Here is an 11,682-nt window from a genome sequence, read left to right as displayed (position 1 = left end):
AGCAGCGGCGCATTCTCGCCGTGTAAATCCAAACAATGACTCCTACTACGGAGCGGAGGAACACGCCAGTAGAATGCCTCTGACGGCACCGATTTCGCCGTTATCCCGACGCCAAACTTGAATGCACTCGCCGTGAACATGTGGATGCCTACGGAACAGGAAAAATACGGCGTCGGTAAGTTTATTGCCGTTTTTTTGGTTTTGTGGTTTTTGTTTCGTGCGTGAAAGTGCAATGCCCGTGGTGCGTTCACAGGCACAGTGTTGATGGTCTTTCCGGAATTCAGCTGCCTCGGATTGTTTACCATAGGAGGATGTTTTTGTCCCCCCCTTCCGAACAACAATGGGGAGCATCCGAGCTGATGATGAGAGCTTGACTGCCACATTGCAAAGCATAGTGATGACCCCCCCCCCCCCCCACAACCACCCCCCAACAAATGCCAAATGAACAGCCACTATGCGACTGCTTGCATATTTAAATATTTCTTGCCTCCGCATTGTTATTTGACATTTATTTATTTATTTAAATTTTTTTGGAAATCACTTCATTTTGCACGAAATCTGTGAGAAAAGGGAAAATATGGGCATCCTGAGTGCATGCATTCTTGCAGGTTGTCGATGGCTGTGAATCAAACAGTAAAGTGAGACAAACAAGGCACAACAAACCAAATTTAGGAAGCAAGAGACGGGGGTGGGGGGTGGTGTTGGAACACAGTCTTTTATTCCTGCTTGTGTGGTGAGAATTCCTATTTGCTGCCCCCATCAACTCCACCACCTCCTCCTCCTCCTCCTCCTCCTCCTCATCACAATGACATGATCATTGAGATGTGAGGGTGTTAAATGTCTCATAATAATATTCCGTAGAGATACTAATCTGCAGTGTGAGAGTGATGCTCCAGTCCTCTAAAATCCCCTATAATCAATTTCTTCATTTTCACATCAACATATTTTATTACCTCTTCCAAATGCACCATCCTGTCCTTACCACAGTGACCTAAAATCAGTGAAGCACAGTGAACTAGGAAGTAGCCCCTGGCCTCTTCTTGTCACGGTCCCCCCCCCCCCCCCCCCCCCCCCACAAAAGCGTCAACTTTGCAAAACGGCACCAAAAACCTGCCCCGTGTTACCGTGTCACATTGTTCTTGATCCGGTCTGCAGGATCCACATTTTAATTGCAGACTATCCAATTTCAAAGTCCACTCGGGCTGGATTAAGGGGAGGGTATTTATTTTAAAGGCTTAACAGACGCCATTGCCCCCCCCCCCCCTTCCCAAATTGCTGTTAATTGGATTAAAAGACTTTCCCCTCAATAACTACAATACATTTTTTAAGACGTTCTTTGGCAGCTTAGCACATCTTCTGCTGTATGGGCCCCCTTCTTTCTTTCGTTTTTTTTTTTTTGAGGAAGGAACTGGGGTGTTTTCCTGTTGTGAAACGCCAAACCACAAAGAGACCTCATTGGGGTTGTGCAGGCATATCTCCCAGGAATTCACGATGTCACTGCGCGCAGGTGACGTGACGGCAGGTTACGAGTAATGAGGGCCCGCAAGTTGTGCCGTTGATCGGTGCAAACGGATTTGAATTGATTCCGTAAATCCTCCGGTTGGTTTTGCGTCCAACTTGACTCACTGTTGTGCTGATGTTAAGATTTAAAGCAACAATATGGAGTGATGATTGTTACTTTAACCTACAAAATCCAGGTAGATTTTGACCGTAGAACAGTGTTTTGTCATTGAATACCATTGGCAAGCAAATTTACCAGAAAAAAAAAATATATATATATTTTTTTACAAAACGTTGTGAATCGTTGCGGTGTAAGTTTGTGACAATACTCAAACTCATTAACAGGTCCTCAAATTCTGGTTCTCGCATGTGGGAAGTGGTTCAACAATTCCTGATCCGACTAATCCTGAATTGAGTTTTGATCCGAGGGTTCAGGGGTCAAAGAATAACAAGTAATCCCAAATTGTTCAGATGTCGGCCTGCCAAGAATTTGCATACATTTCCTGGTATGGGATTAAAAAAAAAAACCCATCTCAATTGAATTACCATCATTGTTCCTCATGACCGTATCGACGCATTAGTACAAGTTAGCCATTTTATAATGTTGCTTTGAGCTTTTGATCCTCTTTTGACCGTAAGGTTTGGTAATGGGAAGCGACTCGGAACGCCTCGGGTTTCATTTGATGTCGGACCAGTTAGATAAAGATCAAAATGGCTCTCCGCTTAATTGGACGGCCGCGGTTGTGTTTGATGTCGATTCATCTCACCGATTTAGCCGCACTCATTCAGGACGGGCCGGGCCGCTGCCGTTGATGAAATATGAATGGACTCAAGGCGAGTTGGTATTAAGGCGCCCATTAGCCCACCGGTCGAGTGATTTGTGGTTTTTAACCTGGAGCAAGACGCTCGGAAGCCCGATGAGGTGACGTTCCTATCTGATCCCTGAAGTGGCTTAAGCCGAGGGTGGGAATCGTATACGTCGTGCTTCTGAATGCAAATCCTGTCGCCAGATTAATTTATTTGATCAGATAAAAGATACAAATATTAATCTGCTCCATAAGTCACTCAAGGCTACACAGCGTCACATTATGCTGCAGACAGAGTGCTCCTCTCCTTATTAAGACCCTTTGATCAAAGCAATCAAGCGTGTCATTGCCCATCGCAATGTAGACACATAATCCAACTATTTTAACGAGCTGGTTTGCATCAGAGCGCATGCGAGTTTTGAACAATGATTGATAGGAGTGGCCGGCCTTCAATTCTCCAAATGGAAAGAGAGCTTTGTACGCCGGCAGCCTGGCTGGGATGGAGGCCAATGTCAAGACCCCCACCTTCCCTCACGTGGCTGTCATGGCCCCCTCCTGTGGGTGCTGGCGCGTGTCAGGGGCGGGTTCCTTGTCGCGGGGCCCCCGCCCTGCCCTGTTACCCCCAAACTCTCCCACATGGCCTCACTCCACAGGGGATTAGCAGGTCGTTTGCAGCCCATTCCACCATTATAGCCGTGATTCCGTAATGCAGCAAACCCCAAAGCGAGGTTCGGATAGAGGTCTGGGGGAGGGGGGGTGTCGAGGTGAAGCCCACCAGCTTGGAATTGCGTCCTCGCCTGCTGCCTCGTCTTCATCTGCAAAGACGGCGCCCTTTCACCGACGCAGTCGTTGTCAACATGGAGCACGACCATGTAGGCGGCTCCCTTGTGAATTGAACAGATGTGGAGGAAAATGGAGAGAGAAAAAAAAATCAACTAATACAGTAAGTGAGAGTTAATCACCTTGCCCGCTCCTGTTCACTAGCTGTCCCTTGGTTTGCACAGTTGATGTGGACATTATGGGATCCAAACTGGCGCTAATAGTAGGCATTGTTGCACAAACATCACCCCTGCGGTTGGGAAAATGCCATTGCCGGTTCGTTGTTCAATTAAGCCACGCTCTATTTATTTCGGCCTTCAATTTCAATGATAGCAGCAACAAGCTCCGTTATTGAAACGGGACAACACAGAGATGTAAAGAGAAGGAGATGAATGGATTGTGGGAATTAGATTGTCCTCTTTGCCACTTCTGGCTAGCTTATCCCATTGTTGGTGGTGACACAGACAATCTCGCATGCAGCATTAGGCCACAGCCATGCATAATGTTATGAGAGGCCACCAGGGGTGGGGGGGCAGGGGTACATTGGTGGCGGCGGCACGGGCTTTCCTGCTTTTCCACTCCACTGGCATCCCAGCTTGCTTTGCAGTCGGGAGCCTTTCCCATTAGTTTTTCCCAGCTATATTTACAGCCCAGACTGTATTCCGCATTTGCTTTGACATGAATTGCTGGTTTCATGCGCGTGTCGCTTTTTTAAAGGCTCAAGACAAATAGGCCTAGATAACAATTATAAAATGTGCGAAGACATTTCAAAACGGCCTGGTGTGGTGCTGCTTCTTGATACCAATGTGTGATCTCCGCATGCGAGAGGTTAATGGGATGTGTCCGATTAGGAAGTCAGCGGCTTAACTGATCTGTAATCCTCTTGCGGTGTTGCCAGCAGAAGTGTTTGTCATCTGTGTGGGCCGAGAGGGAAACTATGACTGGCGTGTCATTTTCATAAAAAAAACAACAACAACAAAAAAAAAGGGGTCCCTGCCGATGACAATCACTGTGATTGGCAGGTGAGAGGCGATGTTAATGCGCCAGGAGACGCTTGTTTTTTGGTGCTCTTTCATTGTAGAAAAAAGTGATTACCCACGCTGGTGTAGTGTCAGTCATCTGTTCCCTGTGGTTTTAATCACGGCGAGCTCGTATTGACCATAAAGGAAGTGTAGATTGATTTGCGCGGGCGCTAATCGTAATGACCTCAAGGCTTCCATTTCCCCATAAAGCTCGCTTTAGTCAAAGCTACTGTAATGCTAATGCACACGACATTCCTTCGAGGTTTTTGTGGCATCAACTTGGGTTAGGCGTTGTAATTTACTTCATAACCTCATTTGTTTTGTTGCTGAGTCATTTAAAATACCATCTCTGGAGTTGAAATAGTGGTTTAAAAGCAGCTCGTTCCCACAAGAGTTTCATTTACTGTACTTGAAAAAGCTTTTGGTTGTTTTTATTGATTTTCAATTCTAAGTTGTCCTCTCGGCTAACCTCAACCCGTGAATGCTTTAAAATGTTGGCAAAAGGTAGCAAAACTCGTGTTTCTGTCAGCCATCTTTGCTGTGTGTGTTGTGCATATCGCTGGCGTTCGGCCAAAATCTAGATGCAAATTTGGTCAATTTCATATTTTTCACAAATCGATACAATTGGTCAGGTTGGTCATTGTTATTGCTGATTCTGCTACACTCTTGGAATTTGGGCATCAGATTGAATTTCCGAACATATACACACCGCCACTATCTTGTCTTGCATTAGGACTACTGCTAACTCCTTCTCCAGATTAGTAATTGAGAAAACAAGAGTTGCGCATGCCTATGAACTGAACGGGACACATGCAGACCGAACCGCAACAGTTGAGCGGAACCGATTGTACGGTTTTCAAAAACCCTTCCACCCCTCGTAGGTCTGTATCGGCGACTTCCAGGTGAATTGGTCGTCGTGTTGTCTGGAGATTTCTCCCAGACGTCATCCTGGTGAGAGCGCAAGCAATATTTTGGTGTCCCGGAGTCGCCGCGACTGATCAGCTTCGGCAGTCTCTGTGACGTCTCTGCCAGTGAGATGGACTCTTCTACAAACCTAAAGTTTATTTTTTTATTTTTATTTTTGTATTTTTTTTTTAAGCTTTCCTGAAAAGTAATGGATTTTGAGATGTGAGGTCTCCACGCGACGCCAGCGATATGTGATTTCCTACCAAATTGTATTGCAAGAGGTAGAAAGGGTTGCTGTTTTATGATTGATTATCCATGACTATATTGAAACACGCAAAGGTTTATGCAACTCACAAGCAAGTCAGCATCCTTTAAAGCCCTATACGTACCTACTCTGAGTCTTTCTCGATGATCGCATTGGGTTATACATCACCTACTTATAGTGCATTTGGAAAACTACTGCTGCAGAATTGTAAACCTGCTTTAGTGGATGCGACCTAAATGGACACTTTCAGCTAATAATGCCAATAGGAAATGGCATGAGCTCAGCGTGGAAGTTCAGTTTCACTATCAAGCCCTCCGGTGCAGCTCAGGTCAGCTCAGTTTGTCAGGATTAATTCCAGGGTACCCCTCCTTGAGCCGTCACCTTGTCGTGGTGGAGGGGTTTGTGTGTCCCAGTGATCCTAGGAGCTAAGTTGTCTGGGGCCAGGCCTGGTGGTGGGGCTCGAAGGCGAGCGCCTGGTGGCCGGGCCTGCCCCCATGGGGCCCGGCCGGGCACAGCCCGAAAGGGTAACGTGGGTCCCCCTTCCCATGGGCTCACCACCTGTGGGAGGGGCCATAGGGGTCGGGTGCAGTGTGAGCTGGGCGGTGGCCGGAGGCGGGGACCTTGGCGATCCGATCCCCGGCTACAGAAGCTGGTTCTAGGGACGTGGAATGTCACCTCTCTGGCAGGGAAGGAGCCAGAGCTGGTGTGTGAGGTCGAGAAGTTCCGACTAGATATAGTCGGACTCGCCTCCACACACAGCTTGGGCTCTGGTACCAGTCCTCTCGAGAGGGGTTGGACTCTTTTCCACTCTGGAGTTGCCCACGGTGAGAGGCGCCGAGCAGGCGTGGGTATACTTATTGCCCCCCGGCTCGGCACCTGTACGTTGGGGTTCACCCCGGTGGACGAGAGGGTAGCCTCCCTCCGCCTTCGGGTGGGGGGATGGGTCCTGACTGTTGTTTGTGCCTATGCGCCAAACAGCAGTTCAGAGTACCCACCCTTTTTGGAGTCCTTGGAGGGGGTGCTGGAGAGCGCTCCCGCTGGGGACTCCATTGTTCTGTTGGGGGACTTCAATGCTCACGTGGGCAATGACAGTGAGACCTGGAAGGGCGTGATTGGGAGGAACGGCCCCCCCGATCAGAACCCGAGCGGTGTTCTGTTATTGGACTTCTGTGCTCGTCATGGATTGTCCATAACGAACACCATGTTCAAGCATAAGGGTGTCCACACGTGCACTTGGCACCAGGACACCCTAGGTCGAAGTTCGATGATCGACTTTGTGGTCGTGTCATCGGACTTGCGGCCACATGTCTAGGACACTCGGGTGAAGAGAGGGGCGGAGCTGTCAAATGATCACCACCTGGTGGTGAGTTGGCTCCAATGGTGGGGGAAGATGCCGGTCCAACGTGGCAGGTCCAAACGTATTGTGAGGGTCTGCTGAGAACGTCTGGCAGAATCCCCTGTCAGAAGGAGTTTCAACTCCCACCTCCGTGTCGTGGCGGCAATCCCCGAACCCGTTGGTGGACACCAACGGTGAGGGATGCTGTCAGGCTGAAGAAGGAGTCCTATTGGGCCTTTTTGGCCTGTGGGACTCCTGAGGCAGCTGATGGGTACCGGCTGGCCAAGCGGAATGCAGCTCTGGTGGTCGCTGAAGCAAAAACTCGGGTATGGGAGGAGTTCGGTGAGGCCATGGAGAAAGACTTCCGGACGGCTTCGAGGAAATTCTGGTCCACCATCCGACGTCTCAAGAGAGGAAAGCAGTGCACCACCAACACTGTGTATAGTGGGGATGGGGCGCTGCTGACCTCGACTCGGGACGTTGTGAGTCGGTGGGGAGAATACTTCGAAGACCTCCTCAATTCCACCGACACGCCTTCCCATGAGGAAGCAGAGTGTGGGTTCTCTGAGGCGGGCTCTCCTATCTCTGGGTTTGAGGTCACCGAGGTAGTTAAAAAGCTCCTCGGTGGCAGGGCCCCGGGGGTGGATGAGATTCGCCCGGAGTTCCTAAAGGCTCTGGATGTTGTGGGGCTGTCCTGGTTGACACGCCTCTGCAACATCGCGTGGACATCGGGGACAGTGCCTCTGGATTGGCAGACTGGGGTGGTGGTCCCCCTTTTTAAGAAGGGGGACCGGAGGGTGTGTTCCAACTACAGGGGGATCACACTGCTCAGCCTCCCTGGTAAGGTCTATTCAGGGGTGCTGGAGAGGAGGGTCCGTCGGGAAGTCGAATCTCAGATTTCGTCCTGGCCGTGGAACAGTGGACCAGCTCTACGCCCTCGGCAGGGTCCTCGAGGGTGCATGGGAGTTCGCCCAACCAGTCTACATGTGTTTTGTGGACTTGGAGAAAGCGTTCGACCGTGTCCCTCGGGGAGTCCTGTGGAGGGTGCTTCGGTAGTATGGGGTACTGAACCCCCTGATACGGGCTGTTCGGTCCCTGTACGACCGGAGTCAGAGTTTGGTCCGCATATCCGGCAGTAAGTCGGACTCGTTCCCGGTGAGGGTTGGACTCCGCCAAGGCTGCCCTTTGTCGCCGATTCTGTTCAGAACTTTTATGGACAGAATTTCTAGGCGCAGCCAAGGCGTAGAGGGGGTCCGGTTTGGTGGCCTCAGTATTGCATCTCTGCTTTTTGCTGATGATGTGGTTCTGTTGGCTTCATCAAGCCGTGAGCTCCAACTCTCACTGGAGCAGTTCGCAGCCCAGTGTGAAGCGGCTGGGATGAGAATCAGCACCTCCAAATCTGAGACCATGGTCCTCAGTCAGAAAAGGGTGGCATGTCCTCTCCGGGTCGGGGATGAGATCCTGCCCCAAGTGGAGGAGTTCAAGTATCTTGGGGGCTTGTTCACGAGTGAGGGAAGAATGAAACGGGAGATCGACAGGCGGATCGGTGCGGCGTCTGCAGCGATGCAGACTTTGTATCGGTCCGTTGTGGTAAAGAAGGAGCTAAGCCGAAAAGCGAAGCTCTCGATCCACCGGTCGATCTTCGTTCCTACCCTCACCTATGGTCACGAGCTGTGGGTCGTGACCGAAAGAACGAGATCCCGGATACAAGCGGCCGAAATGAGTTTCCTCCGCAGGGCGTCCGGGCTCTCCCTTAGAGAGAGGGTGAGAAGCTCGGTCATCCGGGAGGATCTCAGAGTAGAGCCGCTGCTCCTCCGCATTGAGAGGAGCCAGATGAGGTGGCTGGGGCATCTGATTCGGATGCCTCCCGGACGCCTCCCCGGTGAGGTGTTCCGGGCACGTCCCACCGGGAGGAGACCCCGGGGACGACCCAGGACACGCTGGAGAGACTACGTCCTTCGGCTGGCCTGGGAACGCCTCGGGATCCCCCCGGAAGAGCTGGATGAAGTGGCTGGGGAGAGGGAAGTCTGGGCGTCCCTGCTAAAGCTACTGCCCCCGCGACCCGACCCGGATAAGCGGTAGAAAATGGATGGATGGATGAATTCCAGGGTAAGAAAGACTGAGGAAAGGCATGAAATGTCTTTAAACTGATAACTCTGAAGAAACCCGCTGACCTTGACCAGTCAATCAACCCTTTATTCTGTCGCCACCTTCCGGAACTTTGACTTAAAAGAGAAAACACAGGGGAATGTCTGCAAAGACGGGGTGCCAAGCCATGGTTGGATGAATTTGGTGTATGGACAGAAATCCAAAATGTTCCCAGAAGAGTGCTTTGATCTTGTATCCTTTCACGTCAACATACAGTAGTAGAGCATGAAAAGACACTAGTCTCAAATCTGTTCCTTTTTTTTTGCTTCTTGTTTCCCCGTCCCTTTTCCTGCCTCTGTCTTGTGTGTTCCAAGCTAGCAGGCTACACCAAGCACGACCCTAATCTCACATTCTGCCTCTTTCCCCCCTCATCTGACACCCCTGACTTACCCCTCCAATGTGTTTCCATTCTCAAGCCTCATCCTTCTTTATCTCTCCCTGCATTCCTTCAAATCCATACTCATCTGTCCCAGATATTCCAGTGTAACGTGTCTGTTTGCTTCTGCATAATGTGTTTATTTGTAGCCCGCGTGCATGTGCAGGAGGCAGCCTCGGTGGAGCTCACGTCTTGGAGATGATAAAGCACTACAGATGCTCGGGAGGCTTAGGAGAGCAGCCCTAACCGCAGAGGATCTTTGGTGTGCGACTTGCTCTGCCTCCTGTCAAATCTTACAAAACATGTTATGCTTTCTTTGGAGGTGTGTTATACGCTGCAATGAGATTTGAAAAGGCTGGAAAATGCTTTTTTTCCCCTCCTTCTTCTCTCCCACGCCTCTTCTGATGCTGCTGAATGAGCATAGCAATGGTCGAACCGTAGCTATTTTTTCAACTTGCATATTTCCCCTTTTATGCTTTCAGTGGGTTTGTTTTTATTGGAATCATAGTCCTGCGACACCAAACGTATTGTTTTGAACTACGTTAAGCTACAGTTGTATTGTAAGAATATTCTTGGATCCTCGTTGGGATGCATGTTAAATTGTCGGTGGGCTAATTGTAGGATTCTCATAGCTACAACGAGAGCTGACATTTCAAGAAGCAATTTGTATTTTTCCATGTAACAAATTAATACGCACGTGTTCTAGAAAATGGTTGAACCAAATAGTGGTTGCTTTTATTGGTCAACAGGGTGTTGGAATGTACCAATAAATCCATATTTTTTTTTACACTGGTGGCCTCTTAAATGTAGCGAGGGGCTTTAACATTGGCTGATTGCAGATTAAGTGCATCCTTGGTTGAGCTCTCCGTCCTGCCCCTGCACACATCCACTAAATGGCTCGCATACCGACTGTGTACATTGACTGTAAGTTCAAGAGCTGTGACGACGATATCGATTGGTCCAAATCACCTTTCCATCACGGCTGAGATTTGGCAGCCTCCTCGTCTCTATCACAGCTTGCACACCAGCAGTTTTTCTGACCTTTGCCTGCTCCCCTATGTTGATGATGGTCGATCTCTGCTTGGCTTTCTGCCTGCCTTCCTCACCTCCCGTTTCCTCTCCTCTGCTCGCTGCATTCACTTCCTCCCCAAACCTTTGCACAAGAAGACCTTGTCACGCCTCATTCCCCCCCCCCCCCCCCAATGTGAGGAATGTTCAGCCCAATTGCAATTGATTTTTGTTACACACAAGTGCTCGACTTGACTTGACTCGATAGAAGAACAAGGCGGTCGGGCTTTCCGTATCTTGCCAGCACTGATTTTTTTCCGATTGAGTTTAAAGGAAAGAGGACTCTGAAATGAGATTAAAGTCAAATCTCCAAAATATGATTGGAAACAACTTGTCACCCTATGCTGAATAATTCATTCATATTTTCCAAATTAATTGAGTGGGTTTTGTTAAGTGCTATTGCCCCAGAGAGTGTTTAATTGATCAGGTTGACTAAACCTCCTACCGCGACCCACTTTGCTTGCTCAGCCCAACCTGTCTGCAGGGATTGCCCCCTTTTTAAAGTGTTTATCTAGTGAAAAACAAAGCCTTCAAACTACATAGAGATAAAGAGAGATTTTTGTTGGTTAAATATTTGCATTAATAAGCCCTCGGCTGGTTTTGTTTGTCTGGGGGAAGAAGCGTCTTCGAGCATCTCGCATCAGATGCTTGATTGAACGGGAGTTTGTATTTATTTTTAAAAATGTATTTATTTATTTATTAAGGAGCCTCACAGCTACACCACAGTTTGTATTCCCTAATTTTCTTTCAAACTGACTTGTTTGAAATCCATGTCATGATAAAACACCATGGCAGATAAAGATAGTGTTTAAAGGCTTGTGAACTTTGTTGACTCACAAATTCTCTGAAAGTTGAAGTCATGATTGGTCCGTGTAATAAAGTAGCGTAGTTCCCTTATTTCAGTTCAAAGATAAACTGAAGTTCAAAGATAAACTGAATCAGATGAAAAGCGATATTCCAAAAACTTGCAAACTCCCAGATAGTATATCAATCCAGTGGCGATCTCACTGCAGGCAATGGTATCAGTACCCCGTTTCTCCACTTAGTGTTTACTGAAAAATCCAGCCACTCTGGCTTGAAGTGGCCCCTGCTCACAACAAGCCAAACCTCACCAAGCGTCCACCTGGCGTCTTTAATTTCCGACTTCAATCACTCTCCACCGACAGGGGAGGGAGTGTGAGGATCTTAAAGCGTCAAGTGTTGCTTCTAAAAGTAGCTGAAACGTATCCCCTTTGTGTGGGCGGCAGGGGAAGGAAACTACCGTGGGAGGGTTTGTTTGGCCAGTGCATGGCGCATGGGGACTTCAATCTGGCAGAAAATATGGCCAACAATTTAATATTTGAATTATTTGCTATATTCCCAACACCAGCTCAATTTGGGAATCCACAGCGTCGGATGGTTCTCATTCTCTGTGAGGCCCCATGGCTATTCTTGCT

The 11,682-nt window shown here is 48.9% G+C and overlaps 1 protein-coding gene across 4 annotated transcripts in view; it reads left to right on the top strand.

Moving 5' to 3' along the window:
- dock4b (dedicator of cytokinesis 4b) overlaps nucleotides 1–11,682 on the top strand; it is an 81,439-nt gene continuing 69,757 nt past the window's right edge. For all 4 annotated transcript variants that reach the window (XM_061667477.1, XM_061667476.1, XM_061667478.1 and 1 more), the window contains exon 1: nucleotides 1–175. In XM_061667477.1, coding sequence (XP_061523461.1) covers nucleotides 139–175 — 37 coding nt within the window. In that variant the 5' untranslated portion in view covers nucleotides 1–138. The remainder of the gene's footprint in view (nucleotides 176–11,682) is intronic.

This window comes from Phycodurus eques, chromosome 22 (assembly GCF_024500275.1).
Source record: "Phycodurus eques isolate BA_2022a chromosome 22, UOR_Pequ_1.1, whole genome shotgun sequence".
Classification (NCBI taxonomy): Eukaryota; Metazoa; Chordata; class Actinopteri; order Syngnathiformes; family Syngnathidae; genus Phycodurus; species Phycodurus eques.
Note: the sequence above shows the minus strand (reverse complement) of the source record. Positions and strands in the feature narration are given on the sequence as shown.